Raw genomic sequence first — 13548 nt, 5'->3', positions numbered from 1 at the left:
ACCCTGGACTCTGAACTCTCCTTCAAACCACATATCCAAGCCCTTTCCACTTCCTGCCGACTCCAACTCAAAAACATTTCTCGGATCCGCACATTCCTCAACCACGAATCTGCAAAAACACTAGTGCACGCCCTCATCATCTACCGCCTCGACTACTGCAATATCCTGCTCTGTGGCCTCCCTTCCAACACTCTCGCACCCCTCCAATCTATCCTAAACTCTGCTGCCCGACTAATCCACCTGTCCCCCCCGCTATTACCTTGCCTCTCCTCTCTGTCAAACGCTTCACTGGCTCCCCATTGCCCAGAGACTCCAGTTCAAAACCCTAACCATGACATAGAAAGCCATCAACAATCTGTCTCCTCCATACATTTGTGACCTAGTCTCCCGGTACATACCTACACGCAACCTACGATCCTCACAAGATCTCCTTCTCTACTCCCCTCTCATCTCCTCTTCCCACAATCGCATACAAGATTTCTCCCATGCATCTTGAACTCTCTACCCCAACATATCAGACTCTCGCCTACCTTGGAAACCTTCAAAAGGAACCTGAAGACTCACCTCTTCTGACAAGCCTACAACCTGCAGTAACCATCGCTCCACCACACCGCAGCTCTACCCTCACCTACTGTATCCTCACCCATCCCTTGTAGACTGTGAGCCCTCACGGGCAGGGTCCTTTCTCCTTCTGTACCAGTTTGCTGCTGCGTTTTTGTTCAAGATTATTGTAAATGTTTTTGCTATGTATACCCCCTTTTTCACATGTAAAGTGCCATGGCATAAATGGCGCAATAATAATAATAATAATAATAATAATAATATTGTACATAAATCAATATGTTCAAATGTCACAAGTAGAAGGTGTCTGTACTTAATGTCCAAGCCTAATCTGTTTTTTTCTACATATTTAACCTTCACTGAAAAGCAAGAACAACTTCTTACCCACTGGAAAAAGTAATGTGAACTAAAGAAGGTGAAACTGTGTGTGTGGGTGGAAGGGGTGGGAGCAGAACATCCAAATCCTAATATTCACCTACCAATCAAGGTACAAGAAAACAAATCAAATCAACTCTACCTTTGTATGGAGAGTATCCATAAGGAGAAATCCTCAAGCCAACCATGCTTTCTGTCAGGTTTAGTACCTAGAGACAGGATGAACAGTCATCATATCTGGAATGGGTTACAAAAGGAGCATTTCTGGAAACAAAGCCTGCCTCTCATGCCTCAACAGACACAGACGTGGTGACAATCGGCGGTGCAGAAGTGTCAGAGTGCCCCCCTCTCTCAGGAAATCATGGGAGGACGTTTCCGTCCTGTCCCCTCACTGCAGGGACATAATCTATAGGTGAATGGTATCAAACAGGACCAAATGCTAATTAACCTGACAGAGCAGCGGCTGAACCCTAATGTATGGCCAGGCATTGGGTCACAGGTCATCTACTACTGTTCGGAGGTCATTTACACCTGGGAAAGCCCAATTTTCATTACTGTTAAACATATAGTTCCCTTTAGATGGACAATATAGCATCTACTACACGGTCACACAGACACCATGCTTTGTCTAAAGGGGAAATGGTTAGGTTTTAAGTGCAATTGCCTAATATACTGTTTATGGAGACGGCTTTTTTCCAGGGGAACATTAGGCCATTGTAGGTTATGGAAATTCCCTCATCATTTCCATAAAAGTACCGGAAACTAGTAAATCATTCAAAGGGGTTGTCTCATTTTATTAAATTGGTAAAATTACAAAGTGTTTTAATAAAAAAAAAGTTTGGAATTTACCTCTTACTAAAAATCCTCTAGGTTCTCAAGAACTGAAAGATTTCTAATTCTATAGTTCACAGCTCATTGTCAAGCCATTTTCTATAGTTTGCAAGCGCTGTTCTGTGGCCGGCCAGATCACTGCATCTGACAAGGTGCTCCCGCACTCCTCCGGTGCTACAGAGGTGAAGCTGACAGCCAGCAGCACTGGAGAGCGCACAGCTCAGGACGGCGGCTCCGGCATACCACCAGATCACACCGTCAGTAGCACTGACCCCGGAAAGCAGGATGTCAGGAGAGCGGTGTGCTCCTGAAGACTGAAAGGGAGACAACCCCTTTAAGGATGACACATCCCCGACAACTGCACATGCTCACTGCTCATTACTGACTTTGTCGTCCTCTTGCTGACTGCTGGCCTCACGTTTCTTTTTCTTCTTTTTCTCGGTGCTTGGTTGAGGGTCTTGGTTTACACATGACTGGAAATCCACCTTTGAATGAAACAGGTAGCGACCATTTTCCACATCGCAGTAGTAATAAATCCCAGTTGAAGGATCATAATACAACTGGGATTCCTTTAATAGGAGATAAAGAACACAAATTATGAAGTCGGCATGAGAAAATAATCGGGAGATCTGCACTGCCTCATAGTATTACATTGGGCCGAGTGCTATGCAAGAAAACATCACATAGCAAGCACTTGGCCGTGTTATACGCCAGTGTGAGCGAGCCCTTAACAGTGAATATTCTGCTCGATGATTGTACACTGTGGACACATACCGAATCATAGTAAAAACCAGTACTGTGGTCGTAATACATCCCAGTATTCTCATCATAGGTAAATCCAGTCTGAGATAAGGCGGCTTCTGCGGTGGCTCTCAAGCTTTCAGCAAGTGACGTTCCGCTCTCTTCCTAGAAAGATGAAGAATACTTTTTTGCAAACACATCCTGCAGTGCTGCATACCATATCATTTCTCAATCTTATGTTTGTGCTGCTGAGCTCAGTGATCGCCTGCAGCGGTTACATGCGCTGTAGTCGCGATGCAGCTTGTTAAAGACCAGGAGCAACAGCGGAAAGGCAGTACTGGACGTGGGGAAGGCAAGTAATGCTGTGGAGTTTATTATTTTTAACATGAGCAAATTAATAGGCAACTAAAAATTCTACATGGAAAAGCCTTTCACACCTTTGGACTATTGGACACCGCTGAGGCCTCACTGGCTCTCCCTGTGCAGGGGACAATGGGCTTTATATTACCAGATGAATTTCATGTCCCAGGTTCCTTACCTGACTATAATTGGCTTCTTGCCCTTCTCCATCACACAGACTCTTACTTTCTCCTGGATCCTCTTGTGGCTTAGCCCCAGCCTGTGACCCATCCATAGTGGCATCGCTGCCATTACTTGCCTTCACCTCGTGGGCATCAGTGTGGGTGTAATTCTCATAGGAGGAATGGTAATAATAGGAATCTGAAAGGGAATGATAATAACCGTGAATGTTAGGATGGTTTCACTGAAAACATATCTCTGTAATAGAAGCACAATCACCATTACCATGACATTTATGTAGTCTGGTAATGGGGGCTATGATCGGTGACGGCAGCCTACATATGTTTTACTAGAAAAACTGTAACTGAAGTACTGGAGGCCCTTTCTGTACCTCTGTATGCCACCTAAACAGCAGTGCAGCTCAGTGTCTGAGCTCTAGAGCCACCCTCATACTTTACACTCCAGCTCTACTTGTTCCAAATAAGTACAAGTTCTATAGAAAATGGCTATATAAAAGTGTGTACACAGCATATGCAATGGCCAGATTAAAACATGTCTTCATGCATGCCTTTATAATTACGTCTTTCATCTTTTCCAGATTGGATTATTAGCTTCAAATTAACTGGGATGTGCTGGTCACGCTCTTTACATGGGGTTTTCTAAAAAGTCAGTGCACAAAATACAATACATATAATTATCAGGCACATGTCACACCACATATGATGTTAAAGGGTTTTTCTTCCTATATTAAGTGGTTAAAATTGCACTGTGCTTGTAAAAACAGGCAACTTTGTAATCCTGTTCGTTCTCAAGAATGGAGGGCTTTTTAATGTTATTGCTTACGGCTTGTTGCCTAGGTGACCGGCCATCTCTGCAGTGGCCAGTCGGTCTCCTTGGCAGGGGGTGCAGCACTTACAAGCTCTTCTCTATACAGCTACAATGCCCCTGCGCTTCGCTGATGCTGCATAAGTAAAGCTACCTTCCCCCGTCACATTGCAAAGCAAAGAGTGTGGGCCCCAGAAACAATGTTGGTCCAAACTGTCAATCAATACGAGTTCAAAGTCCCTGCAGTAACCATGGGGCAGAGGAGCGGTGCGCGCTCCATAAGATGCAGCATGAAACAACCCCTTTAATGAGATAATTATACCAGTGTACAGATTCCAATTCTAACCTCACGGCACACGTCCATCCTTACCCGACCATGATGAATATTCATCTGTCTGCACTTCCTGGTCAACCTTTTCACGCTTATTAAATTCATAAATTTCTTTACTTAATTTCTCTACCTGTTAACAGATGAAAAGGGAGGAATTCATAAAGTACTGTATATAGAAATATATTGCACATGATCGACAGTTCTCTCAGTATAATATGCGATCATCCTGGTAATTCACTTGTGTAAGGATACGCTCATATATAATGTCGCGGCTCACCACTGATCAACTGCAATGCTCCTGTAACACCCTGCAGATTGTTGATGCCAAGGGATTAGAGGGGGGTGCATTGCTGAGTATGGAGAAGAGCATCGGTTATAATTCTCACCTCCCAGGGCCCATTCATAAGGGGCTGTCCAATAGTGGACAACCCTGTAACAGTGGCAAATTGGTACAAAATTCAGCAGATCTGCTGCTTTGGATTTTGATTGACAAAAAAATAAAATTAATGAAAGCAGAATATTCATCTTTATGACATGACCTACCATTCCTGTGCCCAAATGGGTTTACTTGCCTACAGCGATGGTGTGATGACATAGGACTGTTGCTACATGGTTACTGCTGTTGGCCAGTAACAGGGGCTCGGTTTGGGAACATGGAAGTGTGATCAGTACAGCAAATATAGTGACGATTATTTGTGGGTTTTTTTTCCTCCGGATCGGTAATCAACATCACTACATCTGGTTATAAATTCTTACATCTTCCCGACTGACAGTAGAACCTGCAACATTTCTGACCGCTGGGTATGTAGCCTAAACTCCAAATACTGCAGCTATTATACACTTCTTCAGGTCAGGGCTAGGTTGAGATGAGCATATTTTTGGGCAGTGTGCTAACCGTGAGCAAAACAGCACACACCAATGTAAGTGAATGGGCTTTTCACATTGAGCGGCCATGTGAAGAGAAAACACAGCAATTGTTGTTCTCTGCCATTTTTCGGATGAGACTGAACAATAGGACTCAATGGGTGTGTAAAGAAAAAAAAACTATGCCTTATTCGCACCATTTGTATGGTATCGGTTTTTAAATTGATCCATCACAAAGAATACATAGAAAACCGAACTGAGACACTTATAATTAACCCCTTTACGACGAATGACGGACATAGCACGTCATGAGCAGGTGACAGTTACCGCAGCATGACGTGCCATGTCCGTCATGGATTAAAACTGACAGCTCTGTGCCGACAGCTGCGCGGCACGGGAAGAGATGCAGGAACCCATGTCATCAGTCCCCGCACTCAGATTGTGATAGTGCAGGAGGTGCTGAAATATCAGCACCTCTCACCAGATCACCGCAGGAGCTCGGCACAGCTAGCAGTCGAGCTCCTGCACTACACCGAATCCAACTTGCGGTACACCTAATCCAAGTGGCCACATATAATGCACTTGTGTTATACCGAAAAAACTGGGAACCAAGGATCTTACATTGAGTTCCAAAAAAATATATAAAATAAAATATTTGGAAACCAAGAGAGGGTGTGTGGGGGGGGGGGGGGATTTATCTAGTGAGGCCAGCAGAATTGTCCCCGGGCAGCATTTTCCCTCACAAGCGCCACCTACAACAAAAAAAGGCCAACCCCAAAAGAGATGCAGGGTGTGTTACAAAGATTGAGTTAGGAGGGAATTCAGTTACCAATGCGACAAACATCCTGATAAGCCTGGCCTCTGCATTAGGAAAGGTTTCCGTCCCTACAAACATCTATCTATCTCTCTCATATATATATATATATATATAATATATATATCGTCTTATCCCGTCTGTCTGTCTGGGAAATCCTGCGTCGCTCATTGGTCCGGCCGCGGCCAATCAGCGACGCGGGATTTGAGAAAAAGATGGCGGCCGTTAGCAGCTCATCTGCAGGACGGAGGTCAGCGGCGATGCAGCAGGGAGATGACCGGCGCGAGGCGCTCATCTCCCGGCCGCTAGCAGCAGAAGGACCCCGACCGGAGGCGCCGCTGACCTCCATGCGGCTAGGGTGTCAAGGGAGCATTGGGGAGTGGCGCTGCCGGTCGGGATACTTCTGCTGCAAGCAGCCGCTCATCTCCCGGCTTCTCGCAGCGGAAGTAGCCACACAGGCAGCGCCGCTCCCCGATCCTCACCAATACGATTCCGCTCCCTGATCCTCACCAATACGATTCGCTGATTGGCCACTGCCCGCGACCAATCAGCAATTTTGGCGCCACATTTAAAACAGCAGCCGCGACCAATCAGCGATCTTGGCGCCACATTTAAACGCTGCTGTGCTGATTGGTCGCGACCGCGACCAATCAGCGATTTTATCGCCAAATTTAAACAAGCTCTCCGGTCCTCACTAACACAGTTCGCTGATTGGTCGTGGCTGCCACCCGCAACCAACCACCCGCAACCAATCACCGATATTGCCGCCAAATTTAAACACCGTTTTGCTGATTGGTAGCAGTTGCCGGCCGCGACCAATCAGTGATTTTGGCGCCAAATTTAAACAACATTCTGCTGATTGCGCCCGGTCAGCCGCATACATATTCTAGAATACCCGATGCGTTAGAATCGGGCCACCATCTAGTCCCTAGAATAAGTGGATTTATTTTTGCTTTTTACCAGGGCTGTGGAGTCAAGAGTCCATTTTGGTGGCGTTGGAGTTGGTATAAAATGGTCTGACTCCTAAAATATATAAAAATTGGGTACAGTAGTTCAATGCAGGATGTGCTGTAAAGGTTTTCATAAGAATTTGGGAACGTTATGAAATGTCCTATAAATGTCTGTTCTATTCCTGATCTAAGAATTTCGACTTTTAGATGAATCTGTGCTGCACTTTATGTACACGCTCGGTAGTGAGGTAGTGCTATGGAATCGGAGGTTTGCCCTGTTTTTTTCCCCTGCCACCTTCTGCCATTTTTTCTTTATTCACTTTTTATTTCTTCATTGTCTATATAGAAATTGGAATCCCCCCAAAAAAATCAAAATGAAAAAAAAGTTAACGTTCACTATACCCCTGGATGAATGCAGTAAGGGGAATTTGCTGAAATAGCATACATTTTATATTTCTTTCGGCCTGCTATTATGACTATGTCGTGACATCTAAAGCATTCGGAACTGTTTGGTGTTACAGACATGGCGGTTTTTCATGGAGGATACCTAGTACTCGAGCTGTTTCTGCTCTATAAAGAATGGGCTTCCTTATTATTTTATTCGGGTATTATAAAACCCCTTATACCTGCTATAACTGTCCACATGTACTGTGGTATATTGCCTCTTTATATATTGTGTAAAAGGATGGGTTGTTCTGCGCACTTGGCGGCTCCTACCTTGCCGGGCAGGCACCTGTTATAGTGTGCCAGTGTCATATGGCACATTCGTCCCTCATATAGCGATGGATTGTGCTATAGAGATGTTGTACAACTAGTCCCTTTTTTTTAAAAAAAAAGCGACAGCAGCCCTGGATGTTCATTTATCCTGTGAACGTGCTCAGCTTTACAACATTGTTACGCTCCTCCATTTTGAAACATGTTGCCTTTTGTTTCAATGCAGTTTTTTCGTCCTTTTTGGGCCCGATCAAGCTATACTAGTGGGGTTACGTTTGAGCACAGGAGGAATAGCTATAAATTTTGGGGTCCATTTCCTCACCTCTCACTACTATGTATGAAAAATTTGTCTTAGAAATGACACTTGTGGGGAAAAAAAAAGTGAAATTTTAATTTTTTCACACTCGTTTTGAACTAAATTCTTTAATAAAAACTGGGCTCAAAAGACTCATTACAGCCATAAATGAATTCTTTCGGGGGTGTAGTTTAGAAAATGGGGTCAATTGTGGAGTTGCTGTTTTGGCATATCAAGAACTCGATTTCAGCCAAATTTGTGTTTCAAAATTAAAATAGTGCTTCTACCGTTCTAAGCCCGGCCGTTTGTCCAAACAGAGGTTTCGGACCACATATGACATATCGCCATGCTCAGAAGAAAGTGGGTAAACAACCTGAGTGGTCCATTTTTTCATGTTACCTCTTGCAGAAGTGAAAAAATTGGGGCTAAAACAATATTTTCGTGAAAAAATGTAAATATTTCTACACGACAACCTAATGTTATAAAATTGCATGTAGTACCTGTGGGTTTAATATCCTCATTATATCCCTGGATAAAATCTTTGAGTGGTCTAGTTTCCAAAATGGGGTCACTTGTGGGGGGGGGGGGGGTTCCACTGTTTAGGCACATCAGGGGCTCTTCAAACACAACCTGGCGTCGGATAATGATTCCAGCCAATTTTACGTTCCTAAAGTCAAACGACGCTCCTTCCCTTCCGAGCCCTGCCGTCCACTCGAACAGTGGTTTTCCCCCACATATGGGGTATTGGCGTCCTCAGGAGAAATCGCAAAACAAATTGTATGGTCCATTTTCTCCTGTCACCCTTGTGAAAATGCAAATTTGGGGCTGAAGTAACATTTTTGTGGGAAAAAGTAAAATGTTAATTTTTTCCGTTCGCATTGCTTTACTTCCTGTGAAGCACCTGAAGCTCAAAACTTCTTGAATGTGGTTTTGAGCACCTTGAGGGGTGCAATTTTTAGAATAGTGTCACTTTTGGATATTTTCTGTCATAAAGGCCCCTCAAAGTCACTTAAAATCTGATATGGCCTGTAAAAAATGGTTTTGTAAATTTGGTTGAAAACATTAGAAATCGCTGGTCAACTTTTAACCCTTATAACTTCAACTAACAAAAAAAATGTTTCCAAAATTGTGCTGATGTAAAGTAGACATGTGGGAAATGTTATTTATTAGCTATTTTGTGTGACATGACTGATTTAAGGGCATAAAAATTCAAAGTTTGAAAATAGCGAAATTTTAACATTTTGCCAAATTTTCGATATTTTCATAAATAAACGCAAATATCGACCAAAATTTAGCACTAACATGAAGTACAACATGTCACAAAAAACTATCAGAATCAGTGAGATTCGTTGATGAATTCCAGAGTTATTACTTCATAAAGTGACAGAGGTCAGATTTAATAAATATGGCTCGGTCATTAATGTACAAAGTGGATCAGTCCTTAAGGAGTTAAAGAGATTAAAAAAAATAAAAAAAATGGATGTCTTATGGAGGAGATACAGACATGACAATCGGACTTTATTTGGATGAAAAATGGTCCATTTTTTCTGGGGGAAAAAAAAACAAAACTTACGATTTTTCAGACACAAAACTGAACCCGGCCCAGGTGTTAGAGAAGCCAGAGCCCTTGTGGTCAGCCACTTGCTTATTGGGGGAAAAGGGAAAATAATATTTTACCCAATTGGGGCAAATGATCTTTGCTCTGGAGGTCTCTCCTAGCAGAGGTGATGTTGTGTTATGGATGCTGGGAACTTTCTATAGAAGTGGATGGGTGGCACAATGACAGAATGAATAACTGCACACAGCAATTATTACATCCCCCTATGGAAAGTGACATGACGTAAAATGCACACAGCCAGCCAATCTGCTTTCAGCTACAAAAGAGTGAAAGCAGTCATCTGATTAGTAACTAGATTTGATAAATGTACCGTTTTTTGTATAATTCCTGCCTTCTGTCCGGTGTTCATGTAATCTAGGCACCGAGTGGCTCTGACGTGAGCGGCTCGTACTTGGCAGACAATAGTGATGCACAATAACATTTTGCTTTGGCAGTCCCATAAATCTGAATGCATTCTGCGCAAAACCAACCAATTTCTACAGAACCCTGCCTGATTCAGACATATGGGATGGATTTTTCAGCCATTGAAATTTTGTACCAATCTCACAGCGTGTTCATACATCCCCTCATATGAGTAAAGGAACCCACACACCAAAATGCTATATATCCTGACCCCTCATGTACATTCACTCTACACAGGTTTGCAGCCTGGAAAAGGAGAACAATAACCCATATACGTGAGATGAAAGTTGGCCGAACCCTCCGATTTTCAAGAGACCAGACAACCATCTGATATGTATTTGGTCTCCCGATTCTCAGGCAGCAGATTATATCAGGGAGGAGAAAGACCCGGCGGTTGGAAGATCAAAGCCAGATTCCTTTGTATTCAGGATAATCCACTGCTGGAACGGTCTGCGAGGGTCTTTCCCCTCTCTTCCTATTGCTCATGTGTACGGGGGGAGTCGGGAGAGACCACCGCACGTCAGCTCATGTGTACGGGGGGGGGGGGGGGAGTAGGGAGAGACCGCCGCGCGTCAGCTCATGTGTACGGGGGGAGTCGGGAGAGACCGCCGCGCGTCAGCTCATGTGTACGGGGGGAGTCGGGAGAGACCGCCGCGCGTCAGCTCATGTGTACGGGGGGAGTCGGGAGAGACCGCCGCGCGTCAGCTCATGTGTACGGGGGGAGTCGGGAGAGACCGCCGCACGTCAGCTCATGTGTACGAGGGGAGTCGGGAGAGACCGCCGCACGTCAGCTCATGTGTACGAGGGGAGTCGGGAGAGACCGCCGCACGTCAGCTCATGTGTACGGGGGGAGTCGGGAGAGACCGCCGCGCGTCAGCTCATGTGTACGGGGGGAGTCGGGAGAGACCGCCGGGCGTCAGTACATGTGCACGGGGGGAGTCGGGAGAGACCGCCGCACGTCAGCTCATGTGTACGAGCGGAGTCGGGAGAGACCGCCAAACGTCAGCTCATGTGTACGGGGGGAGTCGGGAGAGACCGCCAAACGTCAGCTCATGTGTACGGGGGGAGTCGGGAGAGACCGCCAAACGTCAGCTCATGTGTACGGGGGGAGTCGGGAGAGACCGCCAAACGTCAGCTCATGTGTACGGGGGGAGTCGGGAGAGACCGCCAAACGTCAGCTCATGTGTACGGGGGGAGTCGGGAGAGACCGCCAAACGTCAGCTCATGTGTACGGGGGGAGTCGGGAGAGACCGCCAAACGTCAGCTCATGTGTACGGGGGGAGTCGGGAGAGACCGCCAAACGTCAGCTCATGTGTACGGGGGGAGTCGGGAGAGACCGCCAAACGTCAGCTCATGTGTACGGGGGGAGTCGGGAGAGACCGCCAAACGTCAGCTCATGTGTACGGGGGGAGTCGGGAGAGACCGCCAAACGTCAGCTCATGTGTACGGGGGGAGTCGGGAGAGACCGCCGCACGTCAGCTCATGTGTACGGGGGGAGTCGGGAGAGACCGCCGCACGTCAGCTCATGTGTACGGGGGGAGTCGGGAGAGACCGCCGCACGTCAGCTCATGTGTACGGGGGGAGTCGGGAGAGACCGCCGCACGTCAGCTCATGTGTACGGGGGGAGTCGGGAGAGACCGCCGCACGTCAGCTCATGTGTACGGGGGGAGTCGGGAGAGACCGCCGCACGTCAGCTCATGTGTACGGGGGGAGTCGGGAGAGACCGCCGCACGTCAGCTCATGTGTACGGGGGGAGTCGGGAGAGACCGCCGCACGTCAGCTCATGTGTACGGGGGGAGTCGGGAGAGACCGCCGCACGTCAGCTCATGTGTACGGGGGGAGTCGAGAGAGACCGCCGCACGTCAGCTCATGTGTACGGGGGGAGTCGAGAGAGACCGCCGCACGTCAGCTCATGTGTACGGGGGGAGTCGGGAGAGATCGCCGCGCATCAGCTCATGTGTACGGGGGGGGGGGGGGTTGGGAGGAGGGAGAGACCGCCACACGTCAGCTCATGTGTACGGGGGAGTCGGGAGAGACCGCCGCACGTAAGCTCATGTGTACGGGGGAGTCGGGAGAGATCACAGCACGTCAGCTCATGTGTACGGGGGGAGTCGGGAGAGACCGCCGCACGTCAGCTCATGTGTACGGGGGGTGTCGGGAGAGATCGGCGCGCGTCAGCTCATGTGTACGGGGGGGGGGTTATGGAGTCGGGAGAGACCACCACACGTCAGCTCATGTGTACGGGGGGGGAGTCGGGAGAGACCGCCACACGTCAGCTCATGTGTACGGGAGGAGTCGGGAGAGATCGCCGCGCGTCAGCTCATGTGTACGGGGGAAGGGGGGTTATGGAGTCGGGAGAGACCGCCGCACGTCAGCTCATGTGTACGGGGGGAGTCGGGAGAGACCGCCGCACGTCAGCTTATGTGTACGGGGGGAGTCGGGAGAGACCGCCGCACGTCAGCTCATGTGTACGGGGGGAGTCGGGAGAGACCGCCGCACGTCAGCTCATGTGTACGGGGGATTCGGGAGAGATCGCTGCGCATCAGCTCATGTTTATCACCAGCTTATGGTCCTCAGTTATAAAAACCTTGACATAAAATTAAATAGCAGTGTCTCCCATCCCCCAATCAGCGTGCTGCTTTCATCTTTTTGTTGCAGGTTCAGCAATGAAAGAAGAAATGTGACTGGTTGGAACTGAGTGGTAGGGTTGCTATGGGTGACTGGCCTGTGTCCGCAGCTCCTGATTGGTGGCCTCCGCGCTGCGGTGCAGCCTCTGGCTCAGGCTCAGCTGTCTCTGGATGCTGCGCAGCTCCTCCTGGCAATTCCTCAGTTCCTCCTCCAGGGCTTGCACCCGGCAGCTCAGAGCTGAAGACTCCGGAGTTTTTGCAGCATCGTCCACCTCCGGCCATAGCTGATCCTGACCGGCCTGAGCACCCGGAAGTATCTCATCTGCCTCATCCAGATCCGGGGGCGGAGAGACCTCTTCTCCATGACTGGCCATAACACCCCGAGAATCACATCACGTCGCTGGCCGGTTCCCCTTCATTAGCAACTAGTTTCCCTTCCTGCTTCAAAGCTGCGGACGCAGAGAAACACGTGACCGTTGTACGACACGTGACTCCTCAATACCACGTGACTCCTCTATTATCACGTGACGCAGATGCGCCTCTGGGCGCCGCTGGTTGGGTCTGGAGCTGGTGCTGTAGGTGGCAGTGTCCTCAGGGTGGGGGTCAGGCTGCTCTAGTGCATTTATGACATGTCTCATTTTTGCAATTTTCTTATTTTCAGGCAGAATTATATTTACTTTGCATAAACCCCTCCTATATACATACTAGCTCCCATAACTGCGGCCAAAGCGCTCCCTTTAACCCCTTCCTGCCATAGTGATGTTACGTTTTTTGTTTTTCCTCCCCCGATGCTAAGAGTCATAACTTTCTTATTTTTCTGTCCACGTAGCCGTATGAGAGCGCGATTATTGTAGCTCTCAGTGACACCATTCATCTTACCATATAATGTAAAGGAAAACGGAGAACAATCCAAGTGGGATGAAATAATGAAAGAAATGTGATTCCGCCATTGTTTTTGGTTTTGTTTTTTCAGCATTCATTGTGTGGTAAAAATGACCAAATAACACGGTTCTCCAAGTGAAGGGGTTTTTACTTTACGAGAACCTGTCAGCAGAGTTTTGGACTCTTAAAGGGGTTGATC

General features: G+C 47.4%; 1 protein-coding gene across 2 annotated transcripts in view; it reads right to left on the bottom strand.

Annotated features, from left to right (window-relative positions):
- The window catches only part of AGGF1 (angiogenic factor with G-patch and FHA domains 1), a 29422-nt gene extending 16442 nt beyond the window's left edge, over positions 1-12980 (bottom strand). The window contains exons 1-6 of one of the 2 annotated variants that reach the window (XM_073680162.1): positions 12562-12980; positions 4223-4309; positions 3047-3228; positions 2542-2673; positions 2154-2336; positions 1079-1145 (exon numbers count right to left, since the gene is read on the bottom strand). In XM_073680162.1, the coding sequence (XP_073536263.1) occupies positions 1079-1145; positions 2154-2336; positions 2542-2673; positions 3047-3228; positions 4223-4309; positions 12562-12841 (931 nt within the window). In that variant the 5' untranslated portion in view covers positions 12842-12980. The remainder of the gene's footprint in view (positions 1-1078; positions 1146-2153; positions 2337-2541; positions 2674-3046; positions 3229-4222; positions 4310-12561) is intronic. The other variant, XM_073680161.1, reaches the window with a different exon arrangement.
- Positions 12981-13548: the final 568 nt, after the last annotated feature.

The sequence above is a fragment of the Phyllobates terribilis genome, unplaced genomic scaffold, assembly GCF_046119375.1.
Source record: "Phyllobates terribilis strain yellow unplaced genomic scaffold, ASM4611937v1 Scaffold_1__5_contigs__length_1240528914, whole genome shotgun sequence".
NCBI lineage: Eukaryota > Metazoa > Chordata > Amphibia > Anura > Dendrobatidae > Phyllobates > Phyllobates terribilis.
Note: the sequence above shows the minus strand (reverse complement) of the source record. Positions and strands in the feature narration are given on the sequence as shown.